General features: G+C 38.7%; 1 protein-coding gene and 1 long non-coding RNA gene across 3 annotated transcripts in view; one reads left to right on the top strand and one right to left on the bottom strand.

Moving 5' to 3' along the window:
* The window catches only part of LOC139355625 (CUB and Sushi multiple domains 1), a 2,038,620-nt gene that overhangs the window by 279,626 nt on the left and 1,734,263 nt on the right, over positions 1-24,731 (bottom strand). For both annotated transcript variants that reach the window (XM_071067488.1, XM_071067489.1), the window contains exons 27-30: positions 18,001-18,192; positions 10,335-10,473; positions 5,396-5,583; positions 979-1,173 (exon numbers count right to left, since the gene is read on the bottom strand). In XM_071067488.1, coding sequence (XP_070923589.1) covers positions 979-1,173; positions 5,396-5,583; positions 10,335-10,473; positions 18,001-18,192 — 714 coding nt within the window. The remainder of the gene's footprint in view (positions 1-978; positions 1,174-5,395; positions 5,584-10,334; positions 10,474-18,000; positions 18,193-24,731) is intronic.
* LOC105491868 (uncharacterized) lies at positions 13,436-24,642 on the top strand. The gene is made up of 4 exons (XR_011606414.1): positions 13,436-13,511; positions 21,186-21,339; positions 21,686-21,787; positions 24,532-24,642. It is a non-coding gene; the product is annotated as an uncharacterized lncRNA (long non-coding RNA).

The following is a 24,731-nucleotide window of genomic DNA, read 5'->3' as shown; positions in this document are numbered from 1 at the left end:
CTGTGGAGACCCCCCTGAAACCACCACCTAGGTTAAGATACGTACCGTGGCCAGCAGCCAGGAAGTCTATCATCCCACTCTCCCCAGTTCACACCCACAGGGCAGCTGCTGTCTGACTTTATCACTGTAGGTTAGTTTTGTCTGTCCTTGAATGCTGATTCAATGATTTTACTAACTTAATTCCTAAGGAATTACAAACTATTGCTGTTTTGGGGGGAAATGACATATCCATTCAAATGTATGCATATTTGTTTTTTCTCTCTGTATATACAGATAGATAAATAGACATGTGTGTGTGTGTGTGTGTGTGTATTTTTTTGAAATGGAGTCTTGCTCTGTCACCCAGGCTGGAGTGCAGTGATGCAATCTCAGCTCACTGCAACCTCCACCTCCCGGGTTCAAGTGATTCTCCTGCCTCAGCCTACTGAGTAGCTGAGATCACAGGTGCGCACCACCACGCCCAGTTAATTTTTGTATTTTTAGTAGAGACAGGGTTTCACCATGTTGGTTAGGCTGGTCTCAAACTCCTGACCTCATGATCCACTCGCCTCAGCCTCTCAAAGTGCTGGGATTACAGGCGTGAGCTATCGTGCCCGACCAGATGTCAGTATTTTATATATGGGGGAAGAGAGAGAGAGAGAGGGAGAGACAGAGAGAGAGACAAAAGTAACTAGGGAAGGCTAATTAGCACCTCTTATAAAGAACAGGTCTAGAACACACAAAAACAGAAGTGAAAAATGTCAAACTGTATGAGTGAAGGAAAAACATTGCTCCTCCCAGAAACCTATGAGAATGGCTAACACACTAGCTGCATTAAATGATCAATGAATGCCTGATATTCATTCCACACTAGCTCTCTAAGCAATCCTCACCACTGATTAGAGGAATACATGCTGAAATGTGAAACCATTTCTTCAATGAGATGCTGCATTTGAAAGGAAAGGTGTATTTCTAGAAAATACCCAAGCGTGCACTCACCATTACAGGAGGGCAGCACTTGGTCCCAGGAGGGTTTCCCATCAGCCCCAATCACACAGGTGATGGATGAGGGGTCAACAATCTTGTAGCCAGAGTCACACTGGTAAGTGATGGTGGAGCCAAGCTTGAAGTCTGTTCCAATTCTTGTCCCATTCATTATATTTCCTGGGTCAAAACAAGCTTCCCGTGGTTTCTCTGCAGAAGAAATGAATGTAATCTGCATGAGAACAGGAATTTTATTCTTGTTTGTGTATTTGTTTGTTGGGTTGGTTCTTTAGTTGTGTTATTTAGGGCCCAGAACAGTGCCCTAAATAAGTAAGAAATGCTCAAAGAATATTGATTGATTGGCTAATGACCAAGTGAAACTATTAATTAAATAATAAATTCCTTTTAAATAAAATTATATTTCCATTTTAAAAACCACATTTTACCACAGCATTGACATAAAATTACCTTCATCTACATAAAAAATGTAGTTCTACATTTTTATATGTTTATGCTTTTTTGGCTATAGATTTTAGGGCTGAATCAAAGAAAAATTGACTAAAAAAATTGAGGTTCATTTTCTAACTCTTGTACATCAAACATATTAACATAAAATCATTCCACACCTTTCAGAAAAGGCTGGAGAATTTGGCTTCTCAAAATGAAACAGTTTAATTCCTGAAAGTTAAGAGCACTTTCTTATACGAATAACAATAGACAAACTTAGAAGATGAAGATGGATGGTCGTTCTCATTCTTTTACTACCGTATTTCTGTTGTTAGTCTTAATAGAGTAAACATCAAACTTAGCAGAAAAAAATATACTGACTGATAGATGATGGTCAAACATTGTGCCCTGGATGTACTAACAGCCAATAGTTCTACCTTAGTTATAATAATTGCTGAAATGTATTGAGGGCTTATTATGTACCAGACACTGAACTAGGTGTATTTCTGGTTTAATTCTAATCTCCACAACACCTCTGCCAGGAAAGGATGTTAAGAAAGTAAAACTCAAGGAAAGTTAAGTCACTTCCACAGACACCCTGCAGAGACCTGCCCAATTCTGGGGCCCCTCAATTAGGCATTCACTTTTGGCTGCATTAAGTATTTCTTCTTCCCAAGTAAAAATACAAAACCTTTTCTCTTCAGAGTCATGTTGCTCTGCAGTCAATTTCAGTCATCTTCTGGTAGTCTTAATAGTTTTAATTTTCTATTTCAATAGACCATCTAAAGTATCTCTAAATGAAAAAATGTATAACCCTATACTCTACCATCCTGCTAGAAACAGATAATATATAATGGAAGAGAAAAAGCAAAAACAAAAATGCTAAACTTTGGGAAGCTGGAGGAAGAAAAAGAGAACTGATTAACTGTATTGATTCAATATTTTCAATCATATTTTTAATAACCCATGTATCATCATCAACCAAACAGAGACGTCTTTGGTGATCACTGACTTAATCATTATATGCATTAGATAAATAATCTATTATAATAATGTGTTATATTTAATGAACTATATTTCTTATATATAATTTACATACTTTGATTAAATCTATATATAATATAGATTATATAACTTTGTTCATTTGATTAAGAATTCGAGATTAAATGACACATATATATTTTATGTATATTTCTTGTTTTGTGCCTTCGAACCAGTGCTCTCTAATTGCTTTACTGAAAAGCCACTTGGAGACTGAAAATGGTAGTGGACATGTTGATAATTCTTTGTAACTGCATTAAATCCCATATAGAACACAGAACATTAGCTTAAGGAAATACAGATCAAATAAGTAAACCTGTAGGTACTATAAAAGTTGCTCAATTTTTCTGATTTTTTATTCAATCATTCAACACAATGTACTGAGCATCTAGTGAATAGAAGCATTGGCCTTGTTCATAGTATGTTCCCCTATTGAAAATAAAAAATTTCCCAGTACACACCTATTAATATATGTCTGTTGCCCTTTTGTCCTTTTTGATCATTTTTTTGTTATAAATCTCTTTTAGTCTAGTTTCCCGTTTAATTAAATATCACCTACACAACTTTCTTCTTTAAGCCACTAATTTTGATTTCTGATGGCAGGATTTTTTCCCAATGAACTGCATCTAATCTTTTAGTTCCATTACTTAGTTGTCACTTCAGGATGTTCAGTGATAAATCACTGGCACTTTTCTTGCTTACAATTTGCCAGGCTTTCTAAATAGATGACTTCATAGCAGGCTGTGTTTTGTGTTGTCCTTGTCCATTCCACTTAAGCATACCTTTGAGCTTTCCTGCATCAGAAGCCTGGTAGATTGCCTTAGCCAGCACTTGCGAATTGTTGCACAGCCTTGCGAATTGTTGCACAGCACGACTCCCTGGTGCCCCTTCTATTTCCCATCACGCCTAAGAACTGGATCTGTCACCTGCTTTACTATCCACACCAGCACTTGCTCTGGGCTGGATGCAATGACATCAGTGCCCTAGGCTGGATACAATGGCATCACTGCTTGAGGCTGGATGGAATGGCATCACTGCTCCAGGCTGGAAGCAATGGCATCATTTCTCCAGGCTAGATGCAATGACATCAGTGTTGTAGGCTAAATGCAATGACATCACTGCTCTGGGCTGCATGCAATGGCATCATTCCTATTCTCTTTCCTGTGATTTTTATTTTTCACAGACTCCACTGGAGAACTTTTAAAACCTCAAGAGCTATAGCTCCCAGTTAGATGGCCATACTGGTTACCCAAACAAAAATTAAGGAAGTTCTTTCTTCGTGTTATTTGCAAGGCCCTTCATACTTCATTCATTCATTGGCCCATTTATTCATGTGCCTTAGGATGCTGGGGAGAATGGAGTTGTTGCAGTGGGCAATGATCAAGTACATTCTCACATTTATATGAGGATTTGTTTTGTTTATTTACTTGCCTGTGTGATTTTTTTTTTTTTTTTTTTTTTTGAGACGGAGTCTCGCTCTGTCATTCAGGCTGGAGTGCAGTGGCCGGATCTCGGCTTACTGCAAGCTCCGCCTCCTGGGTTTACGCCATTCTCCTGCCTCAGCCTCCCCAGTAAGCTGGGACTACAGGCGCCCGCCACCGCGCCCGGCTAGTTTTTCTGTATTTTTTTTAGTAGAGACGGGGTTTCACCGTGTGAGCCAGGATGGTCTCGATCTCCTGACCTCGTGATCCGCCCGCCTGGGCCTCCCAAAGCGCTGGGATTACAGGCGTGAGCCACCGCGCCCGACCAAGTTTGCAGATTTTGATGTTTGGGAGCAGAGAGACCAATCGCCTACTTAAAACTATATGAACAGGTCTATTAATGAGGTAAGGAACATAAAATATATTCTTTTTAAAAATATTTTTCATACGAACTGAACTCAAAGGTATAAATAAATAAAAATATTTTCATTTTTTTAAAGAAAACCCTCGTTACTGTGAAGTGATATTTTGTTAAGTCCGCTTCCCTAATTCTTTGTAATACACCTTGTATTTTATTTTGTTCACATGAGAAATAAACTTGAAAAAATACACATTTATTTTGATGGACCCAATAGCAAAATGCTGAATTGAGGGTGGTTTTTTAGGTCAGTCTGTTTTCCTTGGATGTTAATGGCAGAGAATGGTTTATAGCAAATCAACGGTGAATCACTGATCTGAGGATCAAAGGAAAGAGCTCTGAGCAGCGTCAGAAACCTTGCCAAACCAGCCATGGGTGACCGAGGCAGGGAAGGGCACAGACATATTGACATGGAAAATGTTGAGATAAAATGAAATTATTTTTGGCTGGGCGCAGTGGCTCATGCCTATAATCCCAGCACTTTGGGAGGCCAAGGCAGGTGGATCACCTGAGGTCAGGAGATCGAGACCAGCCTGACCAATATGATGAAACCCTGTCTCTACTAAAAATTCAAAAATTAGCCGGGCGTGGTGGTGGGTGCCTGTAATCCCAGTTACTCAGGAGGCTGAGGCAGAATCTCTTGAATCCGGCAGGTGGAGCTTGCAATGAGCTGAGATCAAGCCATTGCACTTCAGCCTGGGCAACAGGAGCAAAACTCTGTTTCCAAAAAAAAAAAAAAAAAAAGTGATTTTCATGTACTTACATTTAATCATCTTGAAGAAACAAATTATAAGATGTTAAAACCCATCTCAAAATAATTACTAAATGTCATCAAACTCTTTATTTTACAAACCACAATTTATTTTTATATGGTCATGAATTTGGACAGTTTGTCCCCCTCTCTTTCTTCCTCCAGTTAAGGTAGAAATGCACCTCGGGAATATCTTCACTGGGGAGGGAGGAGACATGTATCTTCCCAGACGGAGGAGACACAGGTCAGCATTTGGGTATTAAACAGATAAGCAAGATGTTACAAAGCAACGCTTACAATAAAAACAGTCCTGATACAAGTCAGTTCCCACCCCAATTCAGGCAGTCACAGTACCTTTAAATTCAATGGCGAACCCCGACAAGCCCACAGAGGCATCACTCCGAAACGCCAGAAAGAGGCTGTTTCCACTACTCTCTATTCTTTCTGGGGCTTGAGCGCCCTGGTAACTCCCAATGAGAGGGCTGTTGGAATCCTCCCCTTCATAGATGTGTAGGAAGTCATAGCTGGGCTCCATGTTGAAACTAAAGAAAAGAATAGTAATTACGTCATAGGGCGAATAGAGATTTACCTTATCTTCCAGAGTGGTAAGCCTTTGAGTGCACAAAGTGATTTTATTTGCTTTTGTCTAATAATTTTTCAATTAGGGCAATCCAAAAGTTAAATGTAATATGAATCAAAATATTAATAAAATAGCAATAAGTATAAAATATATCAATTATGACAAATCATATTTTGCCTAATTACCATCATGTTCAATACAATATTATTTTGACCATAGCCAAAAGGAAATAAGTCATAATAGCAGAGTTATGCTATCCTTTCCCTGTACCCATTAATTTGCTAAATCAGATGCAGTTTAAAAGAACAGAGCTCAAAAGAGATATATTTCCACTGACCTTTTATCTTTATTTGAATATTTTTAGTTTTGAGAATATTGGAACTTTGAAAATATTGGAATTTGAAATTATTGGAATAGTCAGTAGAATTACTATTCTTAAAGGTTTTTTTTTTTTTTTTAAACAAACAAACAACCTGTACATTATTTTTACTTAAAAAATGCAGTTGTTCCAGCCTGGGCAACATAATGAGATCCTGTTTGTACAAAAATACAAAAATTAGTGGAGTGTGGTGGTGAACACTCGTAGTCCTAGCTACTCAGGAAGCTGAGGCTGAAGGATCACCTGAGGCCAGGAGTTTGAGACTGCAGTGAGCTGTGACCACACCACTGCACCCATGTACTCCAGTCTGAGACAGAACAAGACCTTGTCCAAAAAAAAAAAAAAAAAAAAAGCCTCTACTTGCTTGGATGAATCAGCCAATATTAATGGTCCCTACAATGCACAGCGTAACCTTTCTCACATCATGTTTCACCATCACTGAATATCCCAGTTTCTTTCTCTCTCCCTTCCTTTCTTTTTCTCTCACTTTCTCCATTTTTCTCTATTTCTCTCTCCTCTAACATTAACATACAGTCAGTCCCCAAAGAGTGTAACAATTTAAACCCAAAGCTCTCAAGGGCTAGGCTGTATTTGCCATTGGTGATGTGTAGGCTGATAGTCTATGAGCTTTAAAAGTATGCATACTCTAAGGGAAAGGCTGAACTTGGTTAAGATGTCTACGATCTTGATGTGAACAGAATAAATTGATAAAGTAGAAGTATTAAAACCATCCGTTGTGGCCGAGCGCGGTGGCTCACGCCTGTAATCTCAGCACTTTGGGAGGCTGAAGTGGGCGATCATGAGGTCGGGAGTTCGAGACCAGCCTGGCCAATGCAGTGAAACCCTGTCTCTACTAAAAATACAAAAATTAGCTGAGCATGGTGTTGCGCGCCTCTAGTCCCAGCTGCTCAGGAGGCTGAGGCAGAAGAATCGCTTGAACCCAGGAGGCAGAGGTTCCAGTGAGTTGAGATCACGTGCCCCTGTACTTCAGCCTGGGCGACAGAGCAAGGCTCCATCTCAAAAACAAACAAACAAGCAAGCAAACCAACGAACCCATCCCTTGCAGCCACCCCTTCCCTCTTCTCTTCTCTATAGCAGGTTTTTCGTATGTGTCTTTAAAAAGCACTCAATTTATGAAGCTCCCACTTCCTTTCCTTTCCATTTGCAGAAATTTAGGACAACTGAGTCAGAGAAGGTCAGGGTTTTTGCCTGTTGGTTTGTTTGTTTTTGTAATCATTAAAATGTTCTAAGTGGCTCCATTTGATCTGGAGATTTGAATGATAAAACAGCAACAGAAGGTCCCTCCTGGAGGGGTCCACTGCACCATGAAGGGGACCAGAGGACGTGGGACCACCAGCATCAGTGCAACGCCCAGCCTGCATCACGCCGTCCTGTTTCGGGTCAAGGATACCCTCACTCCACATTCTGAATATATTTATTAAAGGAAATTTAGGAAGGTTTCATAGTCTGTTTATTTGACAAGCTCACTGACGTCAGGAATGAAGAAGGAATAAAAGGTTGGAGTTACTAGGTATAGGGGCTAGCAGGAATGGTGTGGGTTAAGTAGAATTTTATTGGAATAATTACTGTATTTAGAGTGTTTGCAAGGATGTTATTAAAATCTGGTCATGCCATATCCCCAATATTTGGCTTAGTTAATTATCATTATTGGTAATTTATTCAACACTGCAAATACTACCAGACACAGGAAAACAATAAAACACTATATATCCCATCTGCTCTCCTTTTTTGCCTGTATCAAAATTCATGTGTAGAAGTCTGGAGTGAAATTTATAATTAATTATGGTTCCTTTGGTGAACTCCTTATTGCTACCTCTGCCAGCTGCACGTGTCTCTAAGCTCTAATAGCATGCCAAAGCCTGACTCAGTGTTTCAACCACATTTGATTTGAACCCCAATGTGTGAGCCCCACAGTCCACAGGGAAATTTGATGGAACATCCTCTTTCTAAAGACCCACAGCCCTGAATGAGCCTGGAAGCGCATATGTCCTTCAGGTCATTTGATTCTTTGCCTTTATCATTAGTAATGACAGACTCCCACTCTCCCACAAAAAGCACACCTGAATTTGCCATCATCCTGACAGTACATCTTGGCCAGCCCTCATCAGCACCAGCCTCCTGTTTGGGAAGCTGGACATCCTCGTCCCTAAACAGGATTCTGGCCTCTCCCTCCTCACTACTTCCCAGGAAGATGTTCACTTGATCACATGCAAACTCCAGATCAGAGAAGTCACTGGTTTTCACTGATTTCTGAAGTTTCTGAGACATTGGGTCAGGTAATGAGTCATACAATCTATAGGTTGGGAGAGGCTTCAAGATTATCTGTTTCAAACTTCCAGAGGGGTGTATAAAACACAGTGAAAAAGTCCTTGCACAAAAATGCCTTAAATATGCATATCATCAAAAGAGTTGCACTTTACGGGAAGGAGGAAACTCTTACTAACAAGGTTCTGTGTTCACTTTCAATTATTTCTTTTTCCTTTCCTTTCCTTTCCTTTCCTTTCCTTTCCTTTCCTTTCCTTTCCTTTCCTTTCCTTTCCTTTCCTTTCCTTTCCTTTCCTTTCCTTTCCTTTCCTTTCCTTTCCTTTCCTTTCCTTTCCTTTCCTTTCCTTTCCTTTCCTTTCCTTTCCTTTCCTTTCCTTTCCTTTCCTTTCCTTTCCTTTCCTTTCCTTTCCTTTCCTTTCCCCTTCCTTCCTTCCTTCCTTCCTTCCTTCCTTCCTTCCTTCCTTCCTTCCTTCCTTCCTTCCTTCCTTCCTTCCTTCCTTCCTTCCTTCCTTCCTTCCTTCCTTCCTTCCTTCCTTCCTTCCTTCCTTCCTTCCTCTCTCTCTTTTCTTTTCTTTTCTTTCTCTTCTTTCAGTCTTCCTGTCTTCCTTTCCTTTCCTTTTCTTTCCTTTTCTTTTCCTTTTTTTTTTTTTAAGATAAGGTCTTGCTCTGTTGCCCAGACTAGACACTATCATAGCTCATTGCAGCCTCCACCTCCTGGGCTCCAGCAGTCCTCCTGTCTCAGCCTCTTGAGTAGCCAGAACCACAGGCATACACAAGGACACCAGGACAATGTTTAAAATATTTTTGTAGTGACAGTCTTACTATGTTGCACAGGCTGGTCTCAAACTTCTGAACTCAAGTGCTCCCCATCTTGGCCTACTGAAGTGCTGAGATTACAGGCATGAACCACCACACCTGGCTTCAATTGTTAATCCACTTATAATATCTTGAAACCAGAGGTGCCTCCTAATTTTAAGGAGGATGCTGCTAGAATTTAACATTAACAAAACCCACAAAGATATCTAAAAAATATAGCCAGTGAGTGTTCACTGGTTTTCTGTAATAGCTAAGAAACATTTGGTAAATTTGTGGCAGTTTAGTAAATTCAGGAAAAGATGATTATCAACCTACTTAAGATTTGGAATCACAGAAACATAAAATTCTACTGACTCAGATCTCATCAGGGGGAGAAAGTGAGGGAACGTAAACACATTCAGGCCTTGAATATTGACATAAAGATTTCTAGAAAAGGAAACTGGCTCCATTGACAGATTAAAAACTCTAATCCCAGGTACTTGCCCTGGATAGCTGAAAGGTCAATAGGAAAGTCTACAGAATGACTCACCTTTGCAAATATCACATTCATTTAGTTCAAAAGTCAAAGTCTAAGTTAGAAAAGATCTTTGGATTCAATAAAAAGTAATTATCATATACTATATCCTAATAATATAATTATTTAAAGAGTTAATTGTCATAAAATGGCCACGGTATTTGACCTTCCACCCTCTAGTTTAGTAAGAATAAGTTAGCATATTTTTAGGACTGAAATCTAGTAACTCAGACTTTACAGCAACCACATTTGGGGAAAGTTTCATTTTCAAGGCCCTATTAAGTCTTAATTATTGTAATGATATTAGCAGTGCTACCCTCAGGAAAGTCAGGATGTGCTGTGGAAAGGAATTCACTATCATGCATTGAGCACGACAGGAGGCATTGATGAGAAATTACACCAAGTGTCTCCATACCATATTTTTATTATTTTTATTGAACATTCTGTAAGTTAAGCCTTCTCGTAGGGAGCACATTGTCTGCAAGATAAACAGTATTTAAAGATAATTCATGTGCATCTTCACATAAGTAGAACACTCCAAAGCAAAATGATATATTCCCATTTATGTCATTTTGCAGCCTGGTGTAGTCTCCATTAGACACAAAATCTAGTGCTTACCTAGATATAACACTGGAGACTCTGAGGTCATAAAAGAAGTAATTTTTAGGTATGGCATTAAAAATCCTACTAAAAAGAGGAGTTCTGGAAGAGACAGTACCTTTTGAATATCAAAGCAATGACAAAGTCCGGGTTCACTTTTACTCTCCAGTCACATTCCTTCCCGGGAGGATATGGTTGTGGGTAGTTGGGTGATAAAATAACACCTGCTGGGCCCGTCAGATTCCCTCCACAAGCAGCTGTCACAGAAAGAAAGTTACAGAGACAAAGTTAGGAGAGAGAAGAATGCCTGCCAGTCAGTGTAGAATGAGACATCACAGAATTCTTTAAGAAAAAGAGCTTGTTCATCAGCATTTTTTCCCCATCAAAGAGATTGTGTGTTGGTTATCAATTATCCAGATAAAACTGTAAGACCCAGGAACCCTGTACATTTTTCATGTAATTGTTAATGAATTTTACATAACATTCCACCCCATTTTCAAAGAGAATTCTGGCACATACAATTTCTTTCCTATAACTTAAAATTTTCTCAATTAAATGAAAGATGACTTAATCCCTACACCTGCCAACGTGCACACATAGGAACAAACAGGAAAACACTTGAATAAAAAAATCCCATGGTCATCATTTTATGGCCGTGCTAATTCTTTTGCTATTTCTCATAGTTTATAAAATCATTGCCTATTTCTTCCTGAGTGCCTGCTTCATGTGGTACAGTGATCGTCTGGCTCCCGTTCACTGTTTTATCCCTGATGTCTAGGCAGTTTCTGGATCAGAATAAGTGTGCAGGAAATGGTTACTGGGTACATGAAAACATGGCCTTTCACATCTTCCCAGTCCTTTAGTGTATGGAAGGCTTGAATTCCTTTCGCATGTTTCAAAGTGGCAAAGCAGACCCCAAAAGTTTAAGTGACCTCTAAGTATACGTATCAGTGAGGAGCTGAGTTGGAACATTACTGTCTGGAAATACCATTTGATCACAATGCTTGGTATATTATTAGAAAGAACCACTTTATAGGATAATAACAAATTTAGTTGGTGTTTGAAGTCATCAATTTTGAATTAAATGTGTTTACATTTATATTAGCAAGGCAGTAATTATGTAGCTCAATGTGGTTAATAGGGAAGCCAATTTTTATTCTTGAATTGGAAAGCTTTTAGGATTGTTTTATAAGGTTTCTCCTAAACCTCTCATCTGAGGGAAGGTGTGAAAATACTGCAGAATTTATAAGTATACACATTTTAGATACATAATATGCTGCGTTTAAAAGTTGTTTATATCAAATATTGTGGTTTGTCACCAAGTTGTTTAAAGCGTGACTACAATTAAATCATAGTCTTCCCCTTAAGTTATATGTCTTATTTCATTCCCATTATTGCTCATATATGCATTTAAAAATATGTAGAAAAGAAAATGTCTTAATTGCTGATTTTTTCCCCTTCACAAAAGAGATTTTGTTTTGTAAATAAGATGAAGGAAGATGAAGACCCATGCTTCACAATTTTCAGTAATGAGGGTGTCTTTAAATACTGACTTAACATTTCTGAAAACTTAATTTTTATAATAAGAAATACAACTAACTCCAGTAGTTTTTGTTATACTCTCACAGCCTAATTGAATGCAAACTCTGAATGCCACTGCAGAAAATATTTATAATAATAAACTCTACAGATATACGTTCCAGAGTAATATAATTTTTACAGAAAAAGATTAAAACTTGATTTTCCCCAGTACGCTTTAAAAAAAAAAAAAAAAGAATCGTGCAGAAGAAACTGTCCCCTCAGCTCTCACAGGGCAGGTCCTCATCAGAATCACCCTCAGCTCTCACAGGGCAGGGCCTCCTCAGAATCACCCTCAGCTCTCACAGGGCAGTGTCTCCTCAGAATCACCCTCAGCTCTCACAGGACAGTGTCTCCTCAGAATCACCCTCAGCTCCCACAGGGCAGTGTCTCCTCGGAATCACCCTCAGCTCCCACAGGGCAGTTCCTCTCAGAATCACCCTCAGCTCCCACAGGGCAGTTCCTCTCAGAATCACCCTCAGCTCTCACAGGGCAGTGTCTCCTCAGAATCACCCTCAGCTCTCACAGGGCAGTGTCTCCTCAGAATCACCCTCAGCTCTCACAGGACAGTGTCTCCTCAGAATCACCCTCAGCTCCCACAGGGCAGTGTCTCCTCGGAATCACCCTCAGCTCCCACAGGACAGTTCCTCTCAGAATCACCCTCAGCTCCCACAGGGCAGTTCCTCTCAGAATCACCCTCAGCTCTCACAGGGCAGTAACTCCAAAGAATCACCCTCAGCTCCCACAGGGCAGTGTCTCCTCAGAATCACCCTCAGCTCCCACAGGGCAGTTCCTCCTCAGAATCACCCTCAGCTCTCACAGGACAGTTCCTCTCAGAATCACCCTCAGCTCCCACAGGGCAGTTCCTCCTCAGAATCACCCTCAGCTCTCACAGGGCAGTGTCTCCTCAGAATCACCCTCAGCTCTCACAGGACAGTTCCTCTCAGAATCACCCTCAGCTCCCACAGGGCAGTTCCTCCTCAGAATCACCCTCAGCTCTCACAGGGCAGTGTCTCCTCGGAATCACCCTCAGCTCCCACAGGGCAGTTCCTCTCAGAATCACCCTCAGCTCCCACAGGGCAGTTCCTCCTCAGAATCACCCTCAGCTCCCACAGGGCAGTGTCTCCTCAGAATCACCCTCAGCTCTCACAGGGCAGTGTCTCCTCAGAATCACCCTCAGCTCTCACAGGGCAGTTCCTCCTCAGAATCACCCTCAGCTCTCACAGGGCAGTTCCTCCTCAGAATCACTCTCAGCTCCCACAGGGCAGTTCCTCTCAGAATCACCCTCAGCTCCCACAGGGCAGTGTCTCCTCAGAATCACCCTCAGCTCTCACAGGGCAGTGTCTCCTCGGAATCACCCTCAGCTCTCACAGGGCAGTTCCTCTCAGAATCACCCTCAGCTCTCACAGGGCAGTTCCTCTCAGAATCACCCTCAGCTCTCACAGGGCAGGGCCTCCTGGGAATCACCCTCAGCTCCCACAGGGCAGTTCCTCCTCAGAATCACCCTCAGCTCCCACAGGGCAGTGTCTCTATATCACCCTGAGCTCTCACAGGGCAGTTCCTCCTCAGAATCACCCTCAGCTCCCACAAGGCAGTTCCTCCTCAGAATCACCCTCAGCTCTCACAGGGCAGTGCCTCCTCCGAATCATGCTGCTGACAGCGTGGAGAAGTGCTTGCGTGGACCGATGAGGGAGGAGAGCTGATGCAGAGAAAGAAGGTACCTGAAAGTCTAGAAGATTCTGCTCCACGCAGGTTTTGAAAGATGAAAAATGACAGATTCAGGGCACTGTCTACAGGGTGCTACCAGCAGGAATAGTTCAGGGATATGATTCAAATATTGATTTAAAAGACACACAGGGGAAACCCTGTCTTAGTCACATAGGTCCCAGGAGGCACTTTCAAACGAGGTGATTTAAAAGCTGAAAGTGGAATTAAGGAGCGCTGCCTGGCCTTGTTTGTTCTCTCTTTGGTCTGGTATTCTTCATGTTCGTTTTCTTAGGTTTTAATTATCTTGCAAAATATTTTGGAAAGGATTAGAATAGTAAAAAATGCAACTCAGAGATGCTAGGAAATTCTCCAGAAGGAATAAATGTAGAGATAAAATCCACCTATTCTTTTCAACCCACCAACCCTTATTCAAAACCTTTAGCCACTATGCTAAATAGCAAACATACATATGTAGCAGCTCCTTCACCATCAGGGTTTGAAGCTACGGTCTTTAATGAGACCCATCTACATTTCTGCATTAAAACATGTGAATGTTCACACCATTGGGTGCGATACATATTTTCTAAATAGACACCTTTATGTCAGGACAGTCTGTTGTCCCTAAATGAATTTCTGCAAACCTAGGGTACATTTTGGCTTTTCAGATTGTTTTGCAATTTGGACTTGGGGAAAAGCAATTGCAGGCTATATAAGAAAATGAAGACTTTTTAGGGATACTTTACTCAGAATAAGGAAGTTGAAGCCGAACACGGTGGCTCATGCTTGTAATCCCAGCACTTTGGGAGGCCTAGGTGGGTGGATCATCTGAGGGCAGGAGTTCGAGACCAGCCTGGCTAACATGGCAAAACCTCACCTCTACTAAAAATACAAAAAATAGCTGGGCTTAGTGGCGCACACCTATAATCCCAGCTACTCAGGAGGTTGAGGCAGGAGAATCGCTTGAACCTGGGAGTGGAGGCTGCAGTGAGCCAAGATCCCACCACTGCACTCCAGGCCTAGGTGACAGAGCAAGGCCCTGTCTCAAAAAAAAAAAAAAAAAAAAAAAAAAAAAAAAGTCATTAATGTCCTTTGGTCTACAGAATTCTCCTTCTAGACTAAGTCAAAAAGCTAAACAGAAGAGCCTTTATGGTAGGAGTCATTTCGAATGTAACAATAACAGCAAAAAAAAGTGAGGCATCCACGCAACACTCAAGAAAAAGCAACCGCAAATGGCAGGTGTTGAAAATAAATGTTGTCACACACAACAGGTGAGAGGTTAAGATATTTCATGAAAGAGAAAGAAAGAGAGATAGCCAGTAATGAGTAAATATACACTGATAATGAAAAGGAAAAAAGTAAGTTAGCTGATCAATCAGGAAAGAACAAATTCAAACAGCCAACAAGCATATGAAAAAAAAAGTTCGACCTTATTATTAATTTAAAATGCCAATTAAAACAAGACATCATCACTCTTTGCCTTAAGATCTATCATGTGTGGTGTGTTCTCTGAGTCAGAGAAAATATTAATAAATATTTATGGCTGATGGCAAGGTAAATCTGTGTGACTGCTCTGAAAGTGATTTTAAAAATGGGCCGGGCGCGATGGGTCACACCTGCAATCCCAGCACTTTGGAAGTCCGAGGCAGGCAGATCACGAGGTCAGGAGTTTGAGACCAGCCTGGCCAACATAGTGAAAACCCATCTCTACTAAAAATATTTAAAACATTAGCCGGGCGTGGTAGTGGGTGCCTGTAATCCCACCTACGTGGGAGGCTGAGGCAGGAGAATTGCTCAAACCTGGAAGGTGGAGGTTGCAATGAGCTGAAATCATGCCACTGCACTCCAGCCTCAGTGACAGAGAGAGACTCCACCTCAAAAACCAAATGAAACAAAAACATGTTTAAAAAGTCCTAGAAATATGCAAGTTTGTAGAAATATGTCATTTGTCAATAATCATGATTTATTTTGCAACATGGGTGCTCATTGCAGCTATCTTTAAAATAGGGAAAAGGTTAAAACAACTTAATTATACAATAATAAGGGACCTGAAAAGTCAATATTGGTAGATTCAAACAAATAGACACTAGAGAGTGGCATTGGTGGTATAGTGGTGCCTTCTAAACAGATATGATTTAGTCATTAAAAATTAGTAGAAAATACATAGTAACATAAAATATACACACCACTTACTGGTAAGTAAAAAGTGCAATTTACAAAATAGTCATGCAGGATGCTGTCATTTTAAAACTTTTTTATTTTTGAGACAGAGTCTCACTCTGTTGCACAGGCTGGAGTGCAGTGGCGTGATCCTGGCTCACTGCAACTTCTGCCTTCCAGGTTCAAGCAATTCTCATGTTTCAGCCTCCCAAGTAGCTGGGATCACAGGCGTGCACCACCACACCTGGCTAATGTTTGTATTTTTAGTAGAGATAGGGTTTGACCATATTGCCCAGGCTGGTCTCAAATTTCTGACCTCAAGTGATCTGCCTGCCTTGGCCTCCTAAAGTGCTGGGATTACAGGCGTGAGCCACCGCGCCCAGCCTAAAACATTTTAAAATAGATTACATATACATAATTATGAAATCATTTATAAATGTCTATATTAATTTGTAATTGTCTCCAGGTAAAAAGATGACAATGTTTTTCTCCTCTTTAATATACTTTATAAAATGTCTTCAGTAAAATGTATTACCCTTTAATATGAAAACGGTAAAAAAATTAAAAAGTGTTTTGAATCTTTGAAACATAATTTACATAAGTGCTAATTATGATTAACTCATGCCCTAATGGGCAAGCTTGTCACAAAGGACGTAAACCTCATTCCTAAAAAACAGAAAATTACAATGTAATAAAAATATAATGTTAATTTATTTCCAATTATGTATTTTCCATTTTTCTGTTACATAATACCTATGCATGTAGGCGGGTCTGTTTGCCAAAATAATTGATTATTCATTTGCCTGCAAGTGATTTCAGCTTGTCCTTGAAACTGACATTCAAGGTAGAGACAGAGTTACTTATTTAGCTTTTGGTGCGTTTTGGATTACCTAGTTGCTGGTCAAAATAAAATAACTAAGAGATGATCTAACAAAAGATCGATTTGTTTGTAGATGAATTAGGAGATGGCCAAATTTTATATTTGCATGTTCAAATTAATATAAATTAATGAATTACTTTTAAGGGATTAACTCATAGTTATATCGCTTTTTAATGTATTCCTCCATGAGCCTAAAAATATGCAAAATGGAAGGAAAAAAAACCACTTTCCTAATGTAAAAATAGACCATTGGTTTAAAATGATTGCCACATTTATAGGCAATCACTCCACTTTAAAAAAGAAACACGCCGAAATCTCTCCAGTCTTCTGATGACTCAGCGTGAGTAAAAATGCGTGACTGTGTTCACAGACGTTATGAAAAGTAAATGCAGCATCAAACATTAAACAAACATAGATTGCTCCCCGACAAGGCTGAGAATGCTAACAAGCACAGCTATCCAACTTCATGTGTCTTCACAACTGGGATAAGTGGTTTGTCATAAGCAAGAACGCTGTATCATAGCTCCCCAAGACCACTGAGAATTTTACCACCGCTGTGTACACAACAATCAAAACCATTTCAAACCACAAATCCCCTCCAAGGTCATCCTCTGCAAAATGGTTTACCCATTTCATGATCACTTTCTCTCTTCACACATCAATTAAATTTTACATTTTTCAGACAGATTATAAAGAAGTACTAAACTGTGATAGTTCCTTAAAATAATAAAGTTCAGTAGAGTTTCTTTTCAAAACTAAGATGATATACTCTAAGTAGGAATTTCATGGTAAAATATTTTATTGAATGAAGAGGCCATCTACCTGAAATTACTATTTTACATAAAATATATATTAGCCTAAAACCATATTTATGATAAATTGTCTCAGGTGGCTATTCAAGCCAAAGTCTGCAAAATCATTTATCCTTTTAATAAGGTCAGACTATAAAACGTTAATAAATTGCAGAAACAAACCTTCTTTTATCGTCATTTTAATACAAACAGTATAATTTCTAGTTTTCAGAATTCTGTTTTAAATGTACTAGTATTATAGGGGAAAAACATCTAAAAAGAGAAAGTACTTTTAGTGAGTAGGTTTTGCCTCAGGGCATGTTTCTATATTAAAAATCAGAATAGCAATGGTAGGGTTATAAATTTTGAGCCGCCTAGAATTTTAAATTACAGTAATTTGATTGATCCATGTTTATATAACATTTGTTAAGGGTAGGAAATGTATGGTAAATGTCAATTACTGTACATTAAGGGGATGACTTCCTTTATCCCACCTAATTAAATAAAGTTTAAAGGTTTACAATAACATTTCAGGAGTCTCAGAGAGCCAGCGAACATGAAAGAAACTCTTGAGAAATATTTCTGAAGGAATAATACATTTATGGAGCAATTTAAATGACAACATGCATCCATTCCTGAATATAAAATTTCTAAGTTCTGTTGGCTGATACCTATGCATGTAGGAGGGTCTGGTTGCCAAAAGAACCGGTTATTGAGCTGCACACAGGTGATTTTGGCTTGTCCTTGGAGCTGATAGCCAGGGTCACACTGGAATGTGATGGTGTCTCCAGCCTCTCTGCTGTCTCCATAGCGGGTGCCATTTTGAGGCATACCTGGATCGTTGCAGGTGGCTGCAATTGACGCTGCAAACAGAAGAGAAGGCCAGGTCACAGGCTGGAAAACATGGTTTCCACATTCCTGTAGGTGTGGTTGTTCTTGTGGGTTGAAGCATTCTTCATTGGCATAATAAGTCATTTGTCTACACATGAACATACAAAAACAGTTTCTTTTCCCAGAGATACATTCAATGACATACATCTTCATTGTGCTTACATTGAATAAATTCTAGCAAAATTCTACTGAAAATGAAACCAATGATGAAACATATCAAGGGTTTTTTTTAAATAAAAATTACATTATCCTGAGAATAAATACATATACACAGACTGATTTTCTCTTTAGCAATATTTTAATGAAACCCCATACTGCAAGTTATATAAACTAGTTAAAGTACACCAACCTCAAGGAAAACAAAATAGGAAGAATTTCCTTAAGGTCTGTGCCTTCAAAGGTGATCCAATAACCTTGGTTGAGATGCCAAGGGTAGAAGGTCCAGAGGAGATGACCAGTGAGTTTTACCCAGGATCCCATAGGTGCCATTGTCTTGGCAAAATTATTAATAACCCCCTTTCACTCACCCAAAAAATTCCAAGTTGGACAATATATTATATGGCTACCCTAATGTTAACAAAAGCTCTGAAAATAATATTCTGTCTTTTTGCATATATATAAAGAATCTCAAATCTGTTGAGTAGAGGCCAGAATCTGCAAAGCAGGGTGGTGCATGTGCTTTCAGGGGCCACTGGAGCCTTGTCATGTCAGTCTCTGGTAATCACGTGTAAAGTGCATTGCAAACGATGAGCCTAAAATCACATCCCATAGGCAGCCATCAACTCTGCCTGCACCCAATCAGGAAAGAATCCCTCAAGCCCAGAGCTTTCACCAGAGTTCCCCCCATCACACTAAAATGCAGCAGCCTCAAGAAATAGGAATTGTTTTCTCCAGTTTCTATAACTGCTGTGTATTATGTGTTGTACTGAAAATTAGAAAGATACTCCTGAAAAATTCAAAGCTTAGATTTTTTTTATTTTTACTTTCAATTAGAATAATGAGCTCTTTCTTCCACTCCACCGCATAAGAGATGACGATTAAAAGCTGACTTTCTCTCTGCAAAGTGCTTCAGTGTTTTCAACACAATGTTTTATGAAAGAGCAAAAAAAAAAAAAAAAAAAAAAAAAAGAGATTAGTGTATTATTCTATATACATACCATCACACTGTCCATTTTAATATTTGAAGCCTTAAAGTAATGAGTAGGCTTTGCTTTTTGTTTTGTAAATTCTGAAGCATTTGTTTGTGTTTGTGTGTTTGCATAAACATATGTCTACATATGGATAGATAAATGGAATAATAAAATCCATTTAAATAAAAAGTTAGAAGATATATAAAAAAGAATAAGACCTGCTCTGTGCTATTCAGACATTTTTAACCTAATGGGGAGGCAATGAACAAATAATTCAGAACAAGAGAAAATGTTAAACTGTGCAGATTAAAAGATCAAAGCTCTATCCAATAGTGTCATATCATGCAGACATCAAGGATCCTATGGTTGGTCAGACCTGCTTCAAATCCCATCAGGACTTAATTAGTACCTAATTAGTACTTAATGATCACTTAAGCACACTTATCATCAGCTAACAAATCAGTAAAAATTAGGCTACTACCTAAGTTATTAAGTCTGCTGTGAAGATGAAGTGTAAAAACTTGCTAACTTGCCTTTCTGCTTACTATTCTCCAAGCTAATTGAGGCCAGAAGCTGTCTTCACCACCTTCTATTTCTCTCATATTGATTTTTATTACATTGAAATGTATATGTGTGTATATATAACACAGTGAGAACAATGACATGAACATCTGTTCTACCAACTCTAAGAAACAGAATATTTACCAATACATCAATATGATCAATGCACAGAATATACCCTTCCCCATGTCACCTTCTTCCTCCACTTCACGGGAAGTCACTTTCTGAATTTTATGTTTATCATTCCCTTGCTTTTCTTCATAGTTACCATAAATGTATGCATTCCAGTTTTAGCCACATATATCAGTTTCCTGAAATCAAGTGCTTAACTGGAATTATATGTTGCAAGTTCTGTATCTCTCTCTCTCCTTTTTTTGCTTGTATTATGTTTTTGGAAGTCATCTACGTTTAGGCATGATGCTCTGGTCTACTCATTTTCATTGCTGTATAGTTTTCCATTGCATGAATGTACCATGATTTTTCCATCCTCCTCTTGATGGATCTTTATTTTTCTTTTTGCCCTTATATAAAATGCTGCTATGAAAATTATTGTACATGCTGCTGGTACACACTTGCTCTTTCAAATGACTTGGACTCCTATGTTTTAGATTTTCACTTCCAAACAGCATGCAGTTAGACTGTTCTTTAAATTCAGTCTCAGAATTTGTCCTTTAATTGGGTAATTTAGTCTACTCATAGTCCCTGAAGTTTCTTCTCTATTTGGATTTCTCTCGACCATCTTAGCTTGTGTTTTCTATGTGCACCCCCATTTGCTCTACCTTTTTGCTTGCTTTCATACTAATTAATTTTTTCTCATGCTTTTATTTTAGTAGACTTTCTAGAAATTTTAGTATGTATTTAGTTGTAATAGTCTTACCTTCTTCTTTAATATTTATTATTCTCTCTCTAATTACATGAATTGCTAGGTATTTTAGTTATTTTTTTAAAAAATCTTAAATTAGACATAGTCATTATCCGTTTGTTTTTATAAACTTCATAAATTAAATATTATTGTTTTACATAGTTGACTGATGATTGTTTAAATTTTCATACATATTTACCAATTTGTTTGCTTATTTTTTCTTTTCATTTTTTTCATCTCAGAGCTTTTACTTGGCCTAATTTTTCTACTTCATAAATACTATGGTTTGACTATTTGTCCCCTCAAAAACTTATGTTGAAATGTAATCAGTATGGTCATATTGGGAGGTGAGGCCTTTAAGAGGTGATTGTATTAATCATTTGTAAATTAATGGATTAATGGGCTATCACAGGAGGGGAACTGGTGACTTTATAGGAAGAGTGACCTGAGCTGGCATGCTCAGCCCCTCGCCAGGCGATGCCTGCACACATCAGGACTCCAGAATCCCCACCAGCAAGAGGGCCAGATGTGGTCCGTTGACCTTGGATTTCTCAGCCGGCATATTTGTGAGAAGTATATTTATTTTCTTTATAAACTACCCAGTTTCAGAGAGTCTGTTATAAGCAGCAGAAAACAGACTAATACACTAAAATAATCTGTTCGTTTTGTTTTGTTTGTCTTTTTGCAAATTACGTTTAGTAAGGATATGTGATGGCTGGGATTATTTTCACATTTATTTGGCCATTCATGTAGTATTTGGTTTCCTACTCATATTTTTATTCTTTTTTTTCATTATTACAGTCTGAATCTGATAAGAATTCCAATTTCTCATGTAAACTAAGCTGTTTGTAAGTTTTCATATTTGCACTTCTGTTCTGGGGAACTTTACTTATGGTAATTCTTTGTATGCAGGTTTGAAGGTACACCTATCCAGAGGAGATACACATTAGATTAGAGGATCTGCCTGGAACAACAGAAAACTTCCTCTTTTCAAAAATAAATTATCAGCTTGAGGTATTTTGGACCCCAAAGATGGTAGAAATTCACCTACAGACTAGTGTGAAACCCTCTGGCTGTTGTGAGTTGCATGCAACTATGTCTCCGTCAACATCTATGTCTGTCTATTCTCCCAACACTGAGAGTAGAACACCCTTTGGTCTCCCAGCTATACCTGAGAGTCTCCTATTATATTTTCAACATCAGAAAGACTTAGATTTGTTTTCTATCCCCTGAGCCAAGGGACTCTCAGAGTGGAAGCTCCACATCACAGGGAATCAGCAGAGTCAATCAGGGCAGAGCTGGCTCCCGAGTTTCACAACCTCTCTCCATTTCTGCATTTCATGTCATCCAGGAGTCCTTATTTTCTTGCAGGTTCAATGACACAGTTTGAAAATCCAAAACCATTTGTAACCAGCACTTGTACTATATTTTCAGCATATAAGTTTTAAGAGTCCTTACTGTAATATTGCAAATGGAAGCCCCTCAATCACACTTATTTCATAACACTGGCCATGATTTCTGACACACCATTCTTCACGTCATTATCAATATCATTATCATTACTCGTGTTTTGAACAGGGGAATCTCACTTGAAAACAGCATTCTCAGTGGAGATCAAGAGAGAGTGCTTGGGTTTCAGAGTGGGGTTTTCAATGGAAAGAGAGAGGGAATGACAATCAGAGTCACCTGAAGGCCATTTCTGTACTTTCCCACTTTCCTCCCATCAGCTGCAAAGACTGGAACACAGGGAAATCCAAGCCTATGACTCCAAGAGAAGCCTGGGAGAGCAGAGGAAGGCAGGATAGATGTGAAGATGCAACACTTACAGTTAGAAAGTCATGAAGGTCTCACCCATAAGCCACACATTTTTCTAACATAGAACACTAATCATAGAATACAATCACCAGAATCACAAAGCAATTGGCCACTGTCTTGGTACCAAAGTGGTACCTTTCCTGAGCCAGCATTTTACATGAATTCTGGAATTTACTCTTTGAGTGATGTTCCTATAGAATCTATGATCAACTGTTGCTGAGATTTCTCTGGGTTTCAGAAAATAATCATAAGCAAATCCTACTGTATATGTACAATCTTTTTCATCTGACTGAATTTCCCATCTTCAAAGGAAAATTCTTCCTTTCCTCAAGCAAGTGGTCACATGTATAATTAAGTATTCATTTCCAAGTGATAGTTTCTGTCACAGTTTATATAGGTTAAAAAATTAACAATAAGTGTATAGTATTAAAATAATTGTCATAGAGTGATAGCCATTGTAAATATAGCAACATTTATATAATGAAATGAATGTTATATAACAGTACAAGAATTTAAAAACAAAAGTCCCCTGATGCCAAGGACATCAGGGATGACAGTTTCATTATAATTTTTAAAACCAAGATGTCCTTATTTAATAAAAAAATTAAATTTTTATTTAATATTTATCAAAAGAAAAGATATATAATACCCACTACTAAGAAAGTTTTACACAAAGGTGCACAGATTTTATACACAAATAAGAATTTTAACAGATATATCAGCCTTTCAAAAAATAAGTGCTCTGTTGAACACTTTTCTGGGAGTTAATAGGATCTGGTCAAATAAGATTGGCAAATACTGTACACCCCAGTTTCCCCTTAGAGATTTCCATTGCACATTAGGGATTAAAGGTTCAGAGCTGTACTACAGTAAAAAAAAAAAGCTTTTAAAAATCATTGTTTAATCCAGCGTATCCCACATTGTCATCATAGAGCACAGTTTTCCTAGAAAATCTCTTAAAATCCTTCCAAATAGAATTCCACAGAGTATCAGTAGAAACACTGGCTTGCACTAGTGGTTACATGTCCATTAATGGCATAATATTCTGTTCATTTTTGAAAGTACCTTTTGTAGTTCTCAACCCCATTTTTATTTGGAATATGTATAACAATAATAATGCAGCATGCAATTAAAAGTTTTAAACTTGTGAAGTTCATGTTGTCTAATAAACAGAACTACTGCATCTACAACATTATTCTAATTATTCTAATTATGCATCTACATAATTAGCTAAAGTTTATGCCAGTTATATGAAAATGTAAGTTTTAATAAAACAGTTATATATGCACTTAGAGCTCATGTATATATCTGCTTGTATATTTTCAAAGGTTATTTAAAATTGCCATAAACAAACTACTAAGGCTTACTTAAATTTAAGCAAACCCCCGACCCTCACACTTTGTATTTAGAATGGTGAAATAAAGATGAAAAGTTCCTAGAGTTAGCCAGATTGGAGTAAAAAACCTATAAGAAGGCTTGAGGAAGGAGAAAGAGAACAATTTTAAGCAATGTAGTGCAAAATACATCATTTGGGTCTTTTAAACAAATTTCATTTTATTTTCCTCTAGTTATGAATGATGGAAAGATGTTTTCTGGTAAAAGCAAGAAAGCTTATTCTAGACTAATACAGAAGCCCCCACCCAAGGACACTCCATTAGGGGCAGAAACTGCTTTTCCACTTCAGGCTTATCACAAAGCGATTGGCAGAGCACGTTGTCACTCCTCTTCCGTGGCTGTATTCTTTTATATGCCACATCATACACTTTACTCATTTTTCTCTTACATATCTTTTCTGCAAATTGGATTTGTTGGTGACTCTGAAGGTTTCTAGTTTCTTGCCATAAAAAAGAAGACAACATTTTCAGGTGCATCAGTCTTATCCCTCAATGACCCTAGAAAAAGGCAGCACCTGTTCCTGAGAAGAGGCGTGTCCTGTTTTTCAGTTTCCCACAGGCGTTCCCTGGAAAATCTCAAGTCACAGAGGCACTTTCCACAGGCCCATTGGCCTCTGAGGGGACATCTCTGCCACCTGTGAGGCTGCGTCCAGAACCATCCCAGTCAGCTTGCGCAACACAGAACCTGTGCTGCCCTTCACAAAACAGCAGTGGGTCTGACTCTGTTTCCAACAGCAGGATTGACAGTG

The sequence above is a fragment of the Macaca nemestrina genome, chromosome 8 (genome assembly GCF_043159975.1).
Source record: "Macaca nemestrina isolate mMacNem1 chromosome 8, mMacNem.hap1, whole genome shotgun sequence".
Classification (NCBI taxonomy): domain Eukaryota; kingdom Metazoa; phylum Chordata; class Mammalia; order Primates; family Cercopithecidae; genus Macaca; species Macaca nemestrina.
The sequence above is the reverse complement of the archived record's forward strand: the minus strand, read 5'-3'. Positions and strand labels throughout refer to the sequence as shown.